Source organism: Erinaceus europaeus, chromosome 22 (assembly GCF_950295315.1).
Source record: "Erinaceus europaeus chromosome 22, mEriEur2.1, whole genome shotgun sequence".
NCBI lineage: Eukaryota > Metazoa > Chordata > Mammalia > Eulipotyphla > Erinaceidae > Erinaceus > Erinaceus europaeus.
In genome coordinates this window covers 2005261-2022634 of record NC_080183.1, presented here as the reverse complement: position 1 = coordinate 2022634, position 17374 = coordinate 2005261, and the positions used below count along the sequence as shown (strand labels likewise).

At 49.9% G+C, this 17374-nt stretch overlaps 2 protein-coding genes across 8 annotated transcripts in view; one reads left to right on the top strand and one right to left on the bottom strand.

Annotated features, from left to right (window-relative positions):
* Positions 1-7208: 7208 nt before the first annotated feature.
* On the bottom strand, positions 7209-15964 carry GSKIP (GSK3B interacting protein). Of its 2 annotated transcripts, none has more exons than XM_007518376.3 (3): positions 15890-15964; positions 10192-10450; positions 7209-9297 (listed from the first exon to the last, which is right to left on the bottom strand). In XM_007518376.3, exons 2-3 carry the CDS (start codon positions 10447-10449, stop codon positions 9136-9138), a joined length of 420 nt encoding a protein of 139 aa, XP_007518438.1. In that variant the 5' UTR covers position 10450; positions 15890-15964; the 3' UTR covers positions 7209-9135. The 2 variants fall into 2 exon arrangements, with proteins under 2 accessions (XP_007518438.1, XP_060037001.1); XM_060181018.1 differs by lacking the exon at positions 15890-15964 and adding an exon at positions 15161-15284.
* A 455-nt stretch (positions 15965-16419) lies between these two features.
* Positions 16420-17374, top strand: part of ATG2B (autophagy related 2B) — a 61318-nt gene continuing 60363 nt past the window's right edge. For all 6 annotated transcript variants that reach the window (XM_060180999.1, XM_060180997.1, XM_060180998.1 and 3 more), the window contains exon 1: positions 16420-16582. In XM_060180999.1, coding sequence (XP_060036982.1) covers positions 16421-16582 — 162 coding nt within the window. In that variant the 5' untranslated portion in view covers position 16420. The remainder of the gene's footprint in view (positions 16583-17374) is intronic.

Sequence of the window (17374 nt, the reverse complement as noted above, 5' to 3'; positions counted from 1 at the left end):
CTGGTTGCTAGGGAGGTGGGGACCAGGCCGTGGGGGCGGGGCTTTCCCTGAAGGGGAGGGGCCCGATCCTGGATGGGGCGTGGTTTAGTGCGGGATGGGGCGGGGCCTAAGGACGAATGGGATGGTCCGGTAGGGACGGGGGCTGTGGGCGTGGCCTGTTGCTAGATGGGGCGGGACTTAGTACTGAGTGGGGCGGAGCCTGCGCGCTGGGCCGCTCCAGGCCACCTCTGGCTCTCTGAGGACAGCATCTGGATATCTCGGTCCTCTCTCCTCTCCTTCTTCCAGCAAACTCATGCAGGTGGCCTGGGAGGGCGGGAATGTTAGTGTAACAGGTGCGAAGGAGAAGCCAGGCCCCTGGCTCGGGAAGGCCTGGCAGGGGCCGGTGTGACCTGCAGGGTAGAGGGTTGGTGTCTGGGGAGTTGTCTTTGGAGCCTCCCTCGGGCCCTGGGGGCTCTGCTGCTTCAGCTCTGCACTATAGCTGTTTTCCTGCAGGCCATTCCAGGTAAAGGTCTATCCACATTCACAAAAGGGTGGAGTCTGTCTTTTGATCTTTCCTGAAAGAGATTGCAAACCAGCAGACGCCTTGCCTTCAGTTTATCGCAGCACCATTATGAGGGCTCTCAGAGGGCTAAGGAAACACCCTATCTCCGGAGATCCTGGTTCTACTCAGATACTTCCTGTTTAAAGGTTAAGCTGCTATGTAGATATTTAGTGCCTGCAGCAATCTTAAAAAGAACGGTTCTTCTTCTAGCGTTTGCCCTTCTTCCGTAGCCAGTCAACAGCGTCAGGTTGAGCCTGATGGAAAGTTTCGAGACCTCCTTTGAATCTGGAGAGGTGGCAGTCGTTGACTATGTGGGTCATAGTCTGTCTGGAGCCGCAGGGGCAGTTCGGGTCGTCTCTGGCTCCCCAGCGATGGATGGAACTTAGCGGCGCACCGGCCATGGCCTGTTCCATAGCGATTGAGGAGGGCCCAATCATAACGTGCTAGGTCAAAGCCGGGTTGACGCTCGCAGGGGTCTGTGATGAGGTGTTTGTTCTTTACCTCAGCTGACTGCCAGCTCTGTTTCCAAGAGTCTGGAACAGAGAAGTTCAGTGTAGGCATAGGGGACCAGATTGGGTAACGAGACGTCAAGCGTTGGACAGGGTGGGCGAAGATATCCGGGTATATTGGCAGGACCGGTCGAGCGTAGACGTGGGAAATGAACTTAGATGATGCCGCATCCTGACGAATATCTGGCGGGGCGATGTTGCTAAGAACTGGCAGCCATGGAACCGGGGTGGAACGGATGGTTCCAGAAATGATCCTCATGGAGGAATATAATTTGGAGTCGACCAAGTGGACATGGGGGCTACGGAACCATCCTGGGACACAGTATTCTGCAGTGGAATAGCGTAATGCCAGAGAGGATGATCGTAGTGTGGAAGCGCTCGCGCCCCATGAGGAGCTGGCCAGTCTTGCAATGATGTTATTCCTCGCGCCCACCTTTGCTGCAGTTTTTATGAGATGTTTGTGAAATGACAGAGTGCGATCGAGAGTAACGCCAAGATAGACTGGCTGGGCTTCATGCCGAATTCTCGTATCGCCAAGCTGCACATTAAGCTCATGCGAGGCCGAGGCATGGTGTAGATGGAAAACAGATGAAACCGTTTTTGCAGTGCTAGGGATTAGTTGCCATTTTTTACAGTAATCAGATATCAGAGACATGTCTTTCGTGAGTGTTTCCTCGAGGATGTCGAACTTGGATGCCTGAGTTGCACAGCAGATGTCATTGGCGTAGATGAACTTCCTTGAAGAAGTTTCTGGGAGGTCATTGATGTAAATATTAAATAGTGTAGGAGCCAGAACAGAGCCCTGGGGGAGGCAACTTGAGACAAGTTTCCATCTGCTAGACTTGTAACCCAGATGCACCCGGAATCTTCTGTTTTGGAGAAGAAACGATATAGTGTTGGCCACCCATGGAGGCAGGCATCTTGAGATCTTGACTAGGAGACCATGGTGCCAGACCGTGTCATAGGCTGCTGTGAGATCAACAAAGATAGCACCCGGTATGGTAGCACAGCGGGTTAAGCGTACATGGCGCAGAGCACTAGGACCCACATAAGGATCCCAGTTTGAGCCCCCCAGCTCCCCAGCTGCAGGGGAGTTGCTTCACAAGCGGTGAAGCAGGTCTGCAGGTGTCTATCTTTCTCTCTCCATCTCTGTCTGCTCTTCCTCTCTCCATTTCTTGACAGCAACAACAACAACAACGATAAACATGGGAAAAAATAGCCAATAAGAGCAGTGGATTCATAGTGCAGGCACCAAGTCCCAGCAATAATCCCTGGAGGGGGAAAAAAAAGGGTTAAAGAAAACAAAAGATCAGTTATTGCCTTGGGTGTATGGGCTTCCCCCAGAATCACCTGGGAGCACACTGGACAGCACCAAGACCCCTTCCTATCCCTCACAGTGATGCTTAACAAATGGTCCGGATGACTTAGCGCCTATGGGCACTCAAGAGATTTGGCTTTGAGTTCCAGCTCTTCAGTCATTTGTGGGCGAATGGCGCCCATCCTTTAGCCTTTCCCAAGCTGTTAAGTTGGTTGTAAAACAGGAGGGAAACCACCAGCTAAACGGAGTACTTAGGGATTAAATAAGGAATCTATGAAAGCCTTAGTCTGCAGTGGTTTGCAAAGGTGAAATTGCTTTTTTTTTTTCCTGAAAAGCTAGATTGCACTTTACACACAGAGGCCTTTCACTGTTTTCTCTTAAATATATCTCATTAAAATGTCTGTCTTGATAAAATGATCTAACACTTTAAAATTTTACAGTTTGGGAACAGCTTGTTCATACAACGAACTTCTTATCAACAACTAATTATTGTCAGCTTCTGTGTAACATAATAATAATTATTATTATGATTATTATTATCAGAGCACTGTTCAGTGCTGGCTTATGGTGGAGTAGGGGATTGAACCTGGAACTTTAGAGCCTCAGGCATGAGAATCTGTTTGCATACCCATTATGCTATCTATCCTCCACTCTGTATAACATAATTCATGCAAGACCAGTGCCAAACATGGAAGAAATATACTTCCTCCTTTCTCAAGTAGACTGTTCAAATGTTTTAGAGATTCAGGCTGGGAAGATAGTATAATGGATATGCAAACAGTTTTCATGCCTGAGGCTCCCAAGTTCAATCCTCAGCACCACCAGAAGACAGACCTGAGCAGTCTTTCTCTTAGTATCTTCCTCAGTTTCAGCCTCTCTTTGATTAAAAATAAAATGTTTAAAAAAATAGGAATTGTGGAAACAAACAAAATCAAGATCCCAGGGGTTCAAACCCAGGTCCTGGTGTTCATGGGGATGTGTACACTTAACCAGGTTGCCACAGCCCAATTTACTTCATTTTCCTATTATATGTATGTGGTTTTCATGTCCCTTTTTATGTAGTATCAATTTTTCCCATTGCCATTTTCCATGATTCTTAATGGCTGTATATGTTTCCATCATAATAGTATAGCATGATTTAGTAAATTAGAACCCTTTTACATTTTCATTAGAGAAAATGAATATTCTTGTATCTGTTGACATATATTCTGCTCAGTTATTTCCTTATGCTGGACTGCTGGAATATTGCCAATCAGAACTCACAAGCTTTTTTTATTAAAATTTTATTTTTGATGAAAGACAAATATACACAGAAAGACCAGAGCATTGTTCAATTCTGGCTGATGGTCCTGGGGATTGAGCCTGGGACTTTATTTTATTTTATTTTATTTTTTCCTCCAGGGTTATTGCTGGGCTCGGTGCCTGCACCATGACATGAATCCACCGCTCCTGGAGGCCATTTTTCCCCCTTTTGTTGCCCTAGTTGTTGCAGCCTCGTTGCGGTTATTATTGCCATTGTTGACGTTGCTTTGTTGTTGGATAGGACAGAGAGAAATGGAGAGAGGAGGGGAAGACAGAGAGGAGGAGAGAAAGATAGACACCTGCAGAGCTGCTTCAACCGCCTGTGAAGCCACTCCGCTGCAGGTGGGGAGCCGGGGGCTCGAACCGGGATCCTTATGCCGGTCCCTGCGCTTTGCGCCACGTGCGCTTAACCCACGGCGCCACCGCCCAACCCCCGGGACTTTATTTTATTTTTAAAAAATATTTATTTATGTGGTCTGGGAGGTGATGCAGTGGATAAAACATCTCTCAGGCATGAGGTCCTGAGTTCAATCCCCGGCAGCAAGTGTAACCAGAGTGATGTCTGGTTCTTTCTCTCTCTCCTCCACTGCGTCACTTCCCGGACCACATCTCCTATCCCTCTCATTAATAAATAAATAAAATATTAAAAATATATTTATTTATTCCCTTTTGTTGCCTTTGTTTTATTGTTGTAGTTATTATTGTTGTTGTCATTGTTGGATAGGACAGAGAGAAATGGAGAGAGGAGGGGAAGACAGAGAGGGGGAGAGACAGACAGACACCTGCAGACCTGCCTCACCGCTTGTGGAGCGACCCCCTTGCAGGTGGGGAGCCGGGGGCTCGAACCGGGATCCTTACCCTGTCCTTGTGCTTTGTGCCACCTGCGCTTAACCCGCCATGCTACCAACTCCCTGAACCTGGGGCTTTAGAACCTTAGGGATGAAGACCTTTTGTATAACCATTATGCCATCTCTCCTTTTTTTCTTTAATTTCAAAACATCTAAGGGGTAGCAGTGGTGTACCTGGCTAAATGCACACATCGCCACGAATGAGGACTTGGCCTCGAGCTTCCATCCCCCTACCCTTTGAAGGGAGGAAGCTTCACAAGTGGTAAAGCAGATCTGCAGGTTTCTGTCTCTCTCCCTCCGTATCTGCCTCTTTCCTCTCAATTTCTCTGTCCTAGCAAATTACGAAGAGAAAGAGCAAAATGGCCACAGAGAGCAGTGGGTTTACGTGCAGGTACCAAGCCCCAGCAATAAACCTGGTGGCAGTAATAATTCACAAAGCTTATTTTACTTATTCCTTTAAAAAATTTTTTTAAATCATCTATTTATTTATTGGATAGAGACGGTCAGAAATCAAAAGGGAGGGATAGAGTGAGAGACAGAGAGACATCTACAGCACTGCTTCACCACTTGTGAAGCTTTCCCCCTGCAGGTGGAGACTGGGGGCTCGAACCTGGGTCCTTGCACCTTGTAACATGTGTGATCAAGCAGTGCGCCACCACCCGGCCCAACTTACTCCTTTTCTAATGAGTGATAGAGAGACCTGCATACTGAACAACTCTGGTATTCGTGGTGTTTGGGATAGAAGCTATGACTTCAGAACCTCAGACATTACAGTCGGGCAGAAGCACTGTGCTGTTTCCCCAGCCCTGAAGTCATAAGCTTTTTAAGAGCCTGATTTGCAAGCTAGGGCTCAGCAGTACAGCCTTTAAGGGGATGTAGGAGTGCTTCCTCACTAAGTCCTTCCTACATTTAAATCAGCTGTCAAATAGGTGACTGGTCAACATGGCTAACCCTATTTCCTTCACTCTAAAGTGACTAGGGGCTGGGCTGACAGTACCGTGCTTATGCAAGAGTCTTCCAAGACTGGGACCCCAAGTTCCCAGGTTCTATCCTAACTCCAAAAGCCAGAGCTTAAAAGTGTCCTGGTAAAAAAACAAAACCAAAAGCTCCCAACTGTATTGGAAAGTTTACTCCAGTGGGCCAAGCGAGGCATGGAGTGGACAAGGTGAGGAGAGATTCACAACATGGTATGGGGCCGGGGAGCAAATTAGGAATACGGTGGGGATCGGTGTGTATTTGCAACGGGGTCTTTAAGAGTAAGCAGAAAGGCTTTAAGGGGACAGAGAAGATACCTTGCCAACCACTGCCACTCCCATTCCTTGGAACCTACTTCCTTTTACTGAAAATACTAGTTGAAATGAATTTTTACTTTACTCATTTATTTTTATGAGTACCGCTCAGCTCTAGCTTATACTACTGGGGATTGAACATGGGACTTAAAGAGTCTCAGGCATCAGGGAGTTGGGTGGTAGTACAGTGGGTTAAGTGCAGGTGGTGCAAAGTGCAAGGACCTGAGTACAGATTCCGGTTTGAGCCCCCAGCTAGCCAACTGCAGGGGGGGTCGCTCCACAAGCGGTGAGGCAGGTCTGCAGGTGTCTGTCTTCCCCTCCTCTCTCCATTTCTCTCTGTCCTATCCAATGAGAACAACAAAAACTACAACAATAAAACAAGGGCAACAAAAGGGAGTATTTAAAAAAAAAGTCTCAGGCATGAAAGTCATTTTGTAGAACCATTATGCTGTCTCCCCAGTCCAAAAAATTTTTTTAAAAAAGATTTTATTAATGAGAAAGGTAAGAGTTTGGAAGGAGACATGACTCTTGTACATGTGCTGCCGGGGACTGAAACGACCTCATGCTTAAGAGTCACTGGACTCTTATCCACTGCACCAAATCCTGGACCACCAAGATGAATATTAAAAAAAAATTTTTTAAGCAGTCATGTGGTATTTACATTTCCCAAGTGGTTTGGTAATATTATTTGTCCATTGTTATCTTTTTTGATTTGTAGTTTATATATTTATTATTATTATTTTATTGATGTCATTGTTGTTGGATAAGGGCAGAAAGAAATGGAGAGGGGAAGAGAAAGAGGAGGAAAGATAGACACCTGCAGACCTGCTTCACCGTCTGTGAAGCAACTCCCCTGTAGGTGGGGAGCCGGGGGCTCGAACCAGGATCCTTCCGGAGTTTTTATTTTTTAAAAAATATTTTATTTATTTTCCTTTTTTGTTGCTCTTGGTTTTTTATCATTGTTGTGGTTATTGTTATTGATGTTGTTGTTGTCGGATAGGACAGAGAGAAACGGGGAAAGGAAGACAAGACAGAGAGGGGGAGAGAAAGACAGACACCTGCAGACCTGCTTCACCACTTGTGAAGTGACCCCTCTGCAGGTGGGGAGCTGGGGGCTCGAAACGGTTTCACACCATGTGCGCTTAACCTGCTGGGCTACAGCCCGACCCCAGGAGTTTTTTTATTCCTAGCTTTTTCCTCCTTGTCTGCAAGTATTGATAACATAAACCTAAATTAATTAAACTGCCAAGGTCCATTCAATAATCTAAGTAGCCTGGAGGTCTTAATATCCGTCTAATTTTAGCACTGCCTTCTTTACTACCCTTTCATAGGAATAACAAGAGCAACTCACTTCACAGCTAAATGTAATGGTATGGAATTAAAAAAAAAGGAGACAGAAACTCTTGGAATCAATCATTTATCACAAAGTGAACAATTTCAATCTTGAAACATACACTTTCCTTCATATGTAACACAAATGAGTAAACAGAATTTTATTCAAACTTTACAAATCTTCTTTGCATTTAGCCTGAGATTAAGCATGAGAAAGTTGAACCTGCAGTCAGACTTCATTGCCAAAACAACTGAGCATCTGAAAGGAAATCTAAGGATGAACATGCAACTGTGAAACATAACAAAAGCATTCCAGAGAATTCTGACAACCAACAGTGACTCCAACTGAATGCTCACTTGCTCTGGTCTACGTGGCTTCAGAAAGTGAAAGGAACTGTTATTTAAGAGTGAGGAACTCAAGTGTGCACAGGATAAAGCTATGAAAAGGTGTGTCCAAACGCAGTTTTAGTTCAACATTTCTATAGCTGCTGCTTTAGCCCGCTATTAAAAACACGGCTCCCTTGTCCTTACTACTCAGTTGGTAGTGGCAAGCATGGTGCAGCAGCATGGGGCAGTTATTAAGTTCACAAAGTTTAATACCTGTACGAAAATAGAAAATACAGAGTCTTCCTTTTTCAAATATCAAGTCTCTGAATGCTTCACTCAAACTTTGGTTTCAGACCCATACAATGCACTCATACTACATGCAGACTTAGCATCGAGACAGAACACTGTGCAAGTGTCGCGCAGGGCGGGCACTGTGGGAATACCAAAGGAATACCTCATAGGAAGTCAATGTTGAAGCAAAAATACTTTCTGAAAATATACTGTACATTATGTAAACAAACCTTCAGAATAAGAATCAACACAGGCCAAAATAGTATCTTCTAGGAAATCAGAATCTTCCTTCTTTTCAATCACTTGTACCTTAGATGCTTTTTTTTTTGTTCAGGGAAAAAAAAAAAAAAAGAGCCTGTTCCTACCTTTGCTTATGTGCTTAAATATCTTGGAGAGAAGTAAACTATTACATTCATTTGCTAGCGGCTTGTCCTTAGTTGGCTGGCTGTTGCAAACAAGGAATACAGAATTTGTTCCTTCCCTGTGTGTTAATACTACCGAAGTCTCCCATAGTCAGTGCATGCTTAGCAGTTTTTATTCATAGCAGAAACAGATCGATTGCAGCAGCAGACTTCAAACTTTGTGCAGAGGAAGCTGCGTGGTCATTTGTTCCCCATAAGGCTAGTAGGAAAAACATGACTGCAAAGTCGGCTAGTCGTGAGCCTGATTTAGCGACTGAATCAAAGACTGCACTGAGGTCCTTTAACACCTATCTTCCTGTGTAAATCTACAGCCTCTTGGCGAAAGAGCGCTGGCAGCATCAAAGCCTTGGCATGACACAACAGAACACTGATTAGGGTTGGAAGCGCAGAGAGAGAAGCTCCAGAGAGAACCAGAGCCCTTCCAGAAGGTGCTGCAGTGGCCAGAGCCCTGGACTCAAGCATCAAGTCCCAAGTCTGGTCCCCCGGTATCACATGTGCCGGGGTGATACTCTGGCTGTCTTTCCCATTCCTTCTCTCTCATAAATAAATCCATACCAGTAAAAGGCTTAAAACAACAAAACTGGAATCTTAATATGGTATCACAGCTTCAGGATTGCTTTAAGAAAGCTAAGAAAGACGATTCACTAGTCAAGAAAAGGTCTGAGTGGAAAGTCTAAACTGAAGGGTGGCAGAGGGCAGGGGTAGGCAGCATAATGGTTATGCAGAGACTCTCAAGCCTGAGGCTCTAAAACCCCAGGTTCAATCCCCCTGCACCACCATAAGCCAAAGCAGTGCTCTGGTAAGGAAAAAACCAACCAACCAACCAAAACTGAAGAAAAAGAGAAAAATGAAGATCCAAAGCCAACGCCTTTCCTATTATGAGCGTATGCGTGAAACCGAAGCCTTATGCCAACAGTGTGTAGCAGCAGCAGCATCTCTGGAAGGAAAAAGCTTAGTCATGACTGCTCTCCCCTCTGCAGAGCCTCCAGTCTTTGAAGGAGCGCATTCCCAAAGGCTTCCCGGTAGGCAGGGCTGAGTGTGTCCAGCAGGGAGTAGACTGTCTCATGGTAAGGGGCCTGTAGGTGACTGTCCACCTGGTCGAAAGCGTATCCCACCACCTACAAGAAGAAAACAGTGACAGACTTAGCAGGCAGCGGGGACTGGGAGCTGGCTCACCCAGTGGAGCACACAGTTGGCATGTGCAGAAACTCGGCTTTGAACCCTGGTCGCCACACCATGCAAAAGGGAAGCTTCGTGAGCAGTGGTGTGGAGTCTCTCCTCTTTGCCTCTCTCTTCCACACTACCTGGGGGGAGGGGACTGTGTAGGCATGAAGTACTGGTGGGGAGAGAAAAAAAAACACCCAGAAAACAAAGATCACATGCTGACATGGGTCAATGTGTGTGAGGCCCTGGGTTTTATCCCCAGCACCACATGGGAGCACCCCAACACTACTCTGGGGAGTACGTGGGTGGTGAGGTGAGGCTTTGGGGTCTCTCTCATCTCCCTGGGTGCAAAGAATAAAGAATAAAGAGACTGGGCTGGGGTTTTTTTCTCTATGTTGACTGAAAGGTTTAAGAATAAAAATACCTAAGAGAGTTGGGTGGTGGCGCAGCGGGTTAAGCGCAGTTGGCACAAAGCACAAGGACCGGCCTTAAGGACCCCGGTTTGAGCCCCGGCTCCCCATATGCAGGGGAGTCACTTCACAGGTGGTGAAGCAGGTCTGCAGGTATCTGTCTTTCTCTCCCCCCCGTCCTCCCCTCCTCTCTCTACTTCTCTTTGTCCTATCCAACAACGATGACAATAACAACAACAACAACTACAACAATAAAACAAGAGCAACAAAAGAGAATCAATAAATATTATATAAAAAAATAAAAACACCTATGGGAGGACAAGTTTTCTTTGGAAAAAATAAACAGATCTGGGCAGCTGTTCCGAGTGCCCTGCTATTCTGGAAGCCCCTCCCCTCCCTTTCCTGCGACCTCGGGGCACAGTGGTCGGGCAGACTGACCCTGAGCCCCGCCTCAGTGAGCTCCAGGCAGTATGTGTGCCTTTCTCTCGTCTCCACGTTGATGTAGGCCACATCATCGGCACAGCGCAGGGTTTTGGAGACGAACATGTTGTTAACAGCAAAGAGAACGTCATTCACCACTGCCTCCGCTTCCAGCCGCATGTCCTTCACGTCCGTCCCCTCAAAACCGTTCAGCTCAGAGTCGTCTTCAAACCTCGACATGCTGCTCAGCTCCATGTGATTACAGTCTGTCTCCATCCTGCAGACAGCGGAAAGAAAGTTACATTTACAACTGCGACTGAGGGAGGGGGAGAGAAAGATTGATTTTTTCCTTCTCTCCAGAAGGTAAATTCCCATACTGACAAGAATCTATATTAATTTTTAGTTCTTCGGATTCATACTTCAACAAAAACCCTAATACTTAGACAAGACTTTACTCCACAAGACAGAATGGCCCTCGCTGTTCTAGACAGACAACCTGAGGTGGGGACAGAAATGGAGCCTGAGCCTCGGTTGCTGCCCAACTTCTATCATTTCCAGGTACAGGGGCCAACACAGTGTCGTCTTCCTCCTGGTGAAGCTTCCTAGCTGCTCTCAGAGCCTGCCCCAGAGCAAAGCAAAGCAAAGCTGCGACTGGCCTAGCTCCTCAAGCTTTACAGAACAAGAGGGCTGAGAAATCGGAGCCTTGATGGTTCAGAGCCTGCTATGAGCAAAGCAAAGCAAAGCAAAGTTGTGACTGGCCTAGCTCCTCAAGCTTTACAGAACAAGAGGGCTGAGAAATCGGAGCCTTGATGGTTCAGAGCCTGCTATGAGCAAAGCAAAGCAAAGCAAAGCCGCGACTGGCCTAGCTCCTCAAGCTTTACAGAACGAGAGGGCTGAGAAATCGGAGCCTTGATGGTTCAGAGCCTGCTATGAGCAAAGCAAAGCAAAGCCGCGACTGGCCTAACTCCTCAAGCTTTACAGAACGAGAGGGCTGAGAAATCGGAGCCTTGATGGTTCAGAGCCTGCCCCAGAGCAAAGCAAAGCAAAGCTGCGACTGGCCTAGCTCCTCAAGCTTTACAGAACGAGAGGGCTGAGAAATCGGAGCCTTGATGGTTCAGAGCCTGCTATGAGCAAAGCAAAGCAAAGCCGCGACTGGCCTAGCTCCTCAAGCTTTACAGAACGAGAGGGCTGAGAAATCGGAGCCTTGATGGTTCAGAGCCTGCTATGAGCAAAGCAAAGCAAAGCTGCGACTGGCCTAGCTCCTCAAGCTTTACAGAACGAGAGGGCTGAGAAATCGGAGCCTTGATGGTTCAGAGCCTGCTATGAGCGAAGTGCTTAGTGAAAGTGCAGCCCTTGAGTTGCCACTGGCTTCCCACTGCCGCAGAGACAAGCTGCCACAGACGCGGTGGCTTACACCAGCGCTCGGCTCCTTACAGCTGCGGAGTGGAGAAAGCAAGAGTCTGGGCGTCAGCTGGAGAATCTCCCCTTGACCCCGGCCACCTGCCTGGCTCATGGCACCTCTTCCACTGTGAGAGCACATCACCATGACCTCGGGGGCCACCTGTCCTTGTTCTGACTCTCGCCACCTGCACTCTTTCAAGGAAGGACCCTTTGAGTCCCCTGGGCCATCCTCCCTCCAAGGTCTCCACGTAATCATATTCGCCGTGTTCTCGTCGTCACATGAGGTGTCATATTCGGGAGGTGGATGTAGTCTGTTTACGACAGAGTCTACTTCCTGTCAGCAGGGAGAGTGTGAATGGAGTTAAAGTAACTTCATTACTTGCCTTTTCTCTTGGGAGCAATTATAATACAGTTTTTGCCATTCTTTAAAAATTCTGTACCAGAGCTCTGCTCGGTTCTGGCTTGTGGTGGTGCTGAGAACTGAACCTGGGATCCCAGAGCCTCAGGGGTGAAAGTCTTTTGCATAGCCACTCTGCTCTCTCTCTGCCCCTTGCTTGTTAATGTCAGCGTTTCCAGAGTTCCCCGGCCCTTCTCTTCCCTGCAAGGAGCCTTCCTAGGAGCTGTGCCTGGGGCTCCTACATGGTTCCAGAGGGCTAGAGGATGGGATGGTCTCATGACCTAAACACTGCTGCTTAGCAAGACTCAGAGAAGGTGCTGGGAGCTAGCTTACTCCACAGAGCACACTTCACCATGCTTGAGGACCCGAGTTTGATTCCCTGGCACCACTCGGGAACAATAGGGCACCAGGCTTGGTGCCCAGGAAAGTTCCATCAATGCTGGCATGGCACTGTGTGTCTCTTTCTTCTCTATGTTAAAAAAAAAAACTATAAGGAGCAGTGGGTTAGCACATGTGGTGGTGGGAGAAAGACAGATACACACAAACCAAAAAGCCAGCAAGAAGCTTTGACACAGTCCACTTAATCTCTGGTATTTACTGAGTTTCCAAGCTTATTTAAATCCTTTCATAGAATTCTTTTGAAAATATTTTATTTATCTATTTTAATGAGAAAGATCAGAGAGAGAGAGAGAGAGAGAGAGAGAGAGATACCCCAGAGCACTGCTCAGCTCTGGCTTATGGCGGTGCTGGGGATTGAACCTGAGACCCCAGAGCGTAAGGCATGAAAGCTGTTTGCATAAACATTATGCTGTCAAGAATTCTTTCTAAAATAACACAGTTTATCTATTATTGGGTAGAGACAGAGAGACATTGAGAAGGGAGGGAGAGATAGAGAGGGAAAGTGACAAAGAGACACCTGCAGACCTGCTTCACCACTTGTAAAGCTTTTCCCTTATAGGTGGGGACCAGAGGTTTGAACCTGGGTCCTTGTATATTATAATGTGTGTGCTCAACCAGGTGCGCCACTGGTTGGCCCCCACTAGAATTCTTAAAAAGCCGACAGTGGCTGGAAATCATCTTTACTTTCCTCCTTTAATGGTAGGTGCTAACATCTTGCAGTAGTCTCATCTTTGATGAGACACAGAAATGGCACTGTGATTCAGGATGGGTTCACACTCTGAGCCCAAGGAATAATGAAGACAGGCCCTGGACCTGAGCTATTATGCTGATTTCTCCTAGAAAGCACACACAGAACAAGGCAGTATACTTCAAACGGAGTATGTTCAGTATGAAACCTATTTATTTTACCAGAGCACTGTTCAGCACTGGCTTATTAGCGCTGGGGACTGAGCCTGTAACCCTAGTCTTGAACGTCTTTTTGTATAACCATTACGCTGTCTCCCTGAGCCCAACTCTTCTAATTTTAATTTCCCTTTCTGATAATTAAAATTTCAGGCCTTCTATGGATAGTCCAAATGCAATTCTTTATTCCAGAGGAAACTGCTTAACACTGGTTCCCAAAAGGTGCAGGGCTGTGTTGCACCTGGTTGAGCCTACATCTTTACATTTGTACCCATAGTCAGTCAGTTACAATCATTTGCCAAAAATACAGTTAAAAAAACTGCTAAAATATCAGCATGACTCACACCTCCCAAGACTCATTCTAACTCTTTGCCAGGTGCCAGCCCAGCCTTTGGACCATTTCATTTCTGCTCCTCTCATGACAAATATTAATTACTATGTATGTAATAAGTATGTCTTCCTGCCTTCACATCCAGAATCCAGAAGTCTTTTTTTTTTTTTTTTTTTAAAGATAAAGGAATGATCTATTCTCTCTCATTCCTCTTTACAAAGAGGAATAACATAAAAGTGGCAATTTTCTCATGACCAAGACAAGGAATTAAAGACACGGTTCTACTGCTGTCCAACTGCTTTTTACCACCATCTCTGGAACTGCCTGACTTTGCAGCCTGCCACGTTACAGCTAACGCCACGTCCTGGTCTTGTTTTCACTCTTGACACCTCCCCCCCCCCCATAGTCTATTTTCAAGACAGCAGTCAGAATGAGCCTGTAAAAACTTAGGTTAGGTTATGTCGCTCATCTCAAACACCTTCAGACACTCGCAGTAAAAGTCTAAATCCTTACCGTGGGCCATAGGGCCCTAACTGTACCCCCCTGAGCCTCACTCCTACCCTCCCCTTTACGGCTTCCCTGCCTGCCTGTTCCTTGGATTCACCAAGGATGCTCTTGCCATAGAATATTGCACCGGCCTGGAAAACGATTCTCCCAAGTGGCTTTCCTCAACCCGCAGCTTTCAAACGTCAACTCACTACATAAAAAGGCCTTCCCTCACCCCTTCATAGAGAAGTAGCAGGTGCCTCTTCTCGCCCTTTTCTCTGTTGCTCTGTCTGATTCCGCAGCAGTCACCGCTATGTGGCTAAGGAACTGGTGAGTCTCCCTTTCTTCAATAAAATATAAGCTCCACGAGGGGGAGACGAGCTGCTGCTCATTCTCATCCAGCTGCAGCTGGCAAGCGGCATCGAGAGCATTCTCTGGCAGAGCGACAGCAGGCGATCAGTAAGGAAGGAAAGAACGCATCTTTCCCCCTGGAACATGAGCTGCTGGATGACCCTGCCCAAGTGTTCTGGACATTACCATCCACCAACTGTGGAGACTTTCAAGGACGCCTTGCCATTATCAAATGAGGGGACCTCAAGGAGAGTGGCTGTGAACTCTTGGGGGGCCCATCTCCAACCATCCGAGCAAGTCCACAGGCCAGATTACCAGCTGGTTCTAACACGAGAAGGCGGTTCTGCAAAGGGAAGAAGCAGAGCATTCTCCATCTGTCGACATTTTGGCCGGGTGAACAGCTAGCATTTCTAAAGCGTCGGTGAGAGCCATCAGCCTGCAGAGTGTCAAAGGGGGATGGTCTGGTTGTGGTTTGCAAACCAAGACGGGGTTCTGTCTGGGGTTCACTGCTGTCACTCTGCAGCATCACAACGATCAGGGGAAGCGGCCAGGGGGGCACACACACCTGCCCGCCGGTCAGCGAGGTGGACGACCGACCCGGCTACCGAGTGTCAGGGGCGGGATTCTGTTTTAAAATTTTATTCATTACTGGTGGAAAATAGAGAGGTTGAGAAGGGAGATAGAGGGAGAGACAGAGAGAGACAGACACACACACACACCTGCAGCCCGACTTCTCCACTCAGGAAGCTTCATCCCTGCAGGTGGGGACCAGGGGCTTGAAAACCGGTCCTTGCGCACTGTAATGTGAGCGTTTAACCAGGTGCACCACCACCTGCGCCCCCATTTAATTACTTAATTTATTACCGGATAAAGCCAGAAAGAAACTGTGAGGGGTGAGGGAGACAGGGGGACACCTGCAGCCCTGCTTCACCATTCCCGAAGCTCCCCCCTCTGCAGGGACAGGATTCTACCCCGGGGCAGCTGGCTTGGAGGCCGTGCGGGTCTGGACTAAGAGGGGCTCGGCCCGGCCTCTGCAGAGCAGCCCCCACTCTCCGGCCCCCCCAAAGGCAGAGCGACACCGGGCCGCGCAGGTTTCCCGGGGCGCGGGAGGCCGAGGCATCGCCCGTCCTCCGCAGCCGGCAGGGCCGCGTCCCCGGGGCGCGGAAGCAGAAAGCGCCCCGGAAACTGTCAAGCCTCCGGGCGGACGGCGGACGGCGGACGGCGCCCTGCAAACAATACCCGGCGCCGGCGGGGAGCGAGGAGCCGGGAGCGGACCAGGAGCGCCGGCCAGGGCGCGCGTTTCCGGGGCCCGCGGGGACTCCGGCTGCTCGGGCAGGACCCACGTCGTCCAGACCCCGCTCCGCCCCCGGGTCCGCCGCGCCGCGTCGCGTCCGCCCCCCCACCCGAGCCCCGATCGCCAGCCCCGAGCCGACCCCGTCGCTGCCCACCTGCGCGCCCGGCGGCCTCCTCCTTCTCCTCCCTCCACCGCGTCTAGAGCCGCCGTCCCGCGGCACCGCCCTCGCCACGCCCCCGGGCGCCGGAAGCAGCCCTTCCGGCTCTTCTCCCCGCCCCCTTCGACGCCAGTGTGACGTCACTTCCGCCAGCGCCCGGCCCCCGAGCGCCCAGGAGTGTGGATCTCGCGAGCGCGCCCCGAGAGTTCCCCCAGAGTCGGGAGCGCGCCCCGCGGATGACAACAAATTGATCGCGCGGCGGCGACAGCGGCCGTGGCGGCGGTGTCAGCGGAGCCCCCGCGTCAGGCCGCCTCGCCCTCCTTCTCGCTCGCTCGCACCCTCTTCTCGTGCCGGCTGGGAGCCCCCCCGTCCCTCGATCAGGGCCCCCGGCCCGGGGCGGCTGAGGGGCGCGGGCCGGGAGTGGGCATGGAGGGGCCGCCCCGCGCCCAGGCCTGAGGGCTCGCCGGCCGCCGTCGCCGCCCCGGCGCCCGCCTGCCTGCCGTCGGCCCAGCCCCCGCCGCCCTCACCATGCCGTGGCCGTTCTCCGAGTCCATCAAGAAGCGGGCCTGCCGGTACCTGCTGCAGCGGTACCTGGGCCACTTCCTGCAGGAGAAGCTGAGCCTGGAGCAGCTCAGCCTCGACCTGTACCAGGGCACCGGCTGCCTCGCCCAGGTGCCCCTGGACAAGTGGGTAAGGGCCGCGGCGGGCTCGCCCGGAGACGCGCGGGGTGCTGGGGGCGGGGGCGGGGTGCGGCTGGCCCCCGGTGCGAGCGGCCTCTCGGGGTGACACTCCCCGCCGGGCCCCCGGGGAAGCGAGTGGACGGAGGCCGCGGGGCGGTGCGCTTACGAGGCTCCCCGCACCCCGCACCCCGCACCCCGCGGCTGGGTGCTGCCGGGCTCTGCGGGCGGCCCGCTCACGTGACAGGCGGTCGGGGCCGGTGTTGTCCGAGCGCCGCGGCTGCGCCTCCCGCCGCCCCCCCCCCCCCCGACCCTGTTTTCCGCTCGGCCTGTTTGCCGCCGCCTCCCCCGGCCCCGGCCCCGGTCCCGGGCCCGGCCCCTCCCCCTCGCGGCTCCAGGGCGCAGAGCGTTTTGCCTAAAAACACAAACACATTCTGCCCCCCTCCACGTCGCAGCCGTCGCTTGTTTATTTACTCACTTTGCCGCAGTCCTTGCTGCTCCTGTTTGCATCCGCGTAGAGTTTTCCCGGCCTACAAGGAAGCCTCTGGGGCGGTGGTAGCGCGCCGAATGTGCACTTAGGAGTTGGTGCCAACGTCACTTTGGTATTTTTACTCTCTCTCAATATAAAAGGATTCCTACACAGAGCTTGCATCACATCTCGGACAGTTACACACATGAGCGACCTCTCTGCGGTAGTTGTGTCAAGTGAAAGGAAACCTTCTCTGGGACACTTTTTTTTTTTTTTTAATTTTTTTTATTTAAGAAAGGATTAATGAACAAAACCATAGGGTAGGAGGGGTACAAC

Excerpts from the sequence above, each read along its gene's own strand:
- GSKIP (XM_007518376.3), bottom strand. The coding sequence starts at position 10,449 with ATGGAGACAGACTGTAATCACATGGAGCTGAGCAGCATGTCGAGGTTT. Across the intron at positions 9,298-10,191 it reads TCACTGAGGCGGGGCTCAGG|GTGGTGGGATACGCTTTCGA; the intron begins GTCAGTCTGCCC and ends TTCTTCTTGTAG.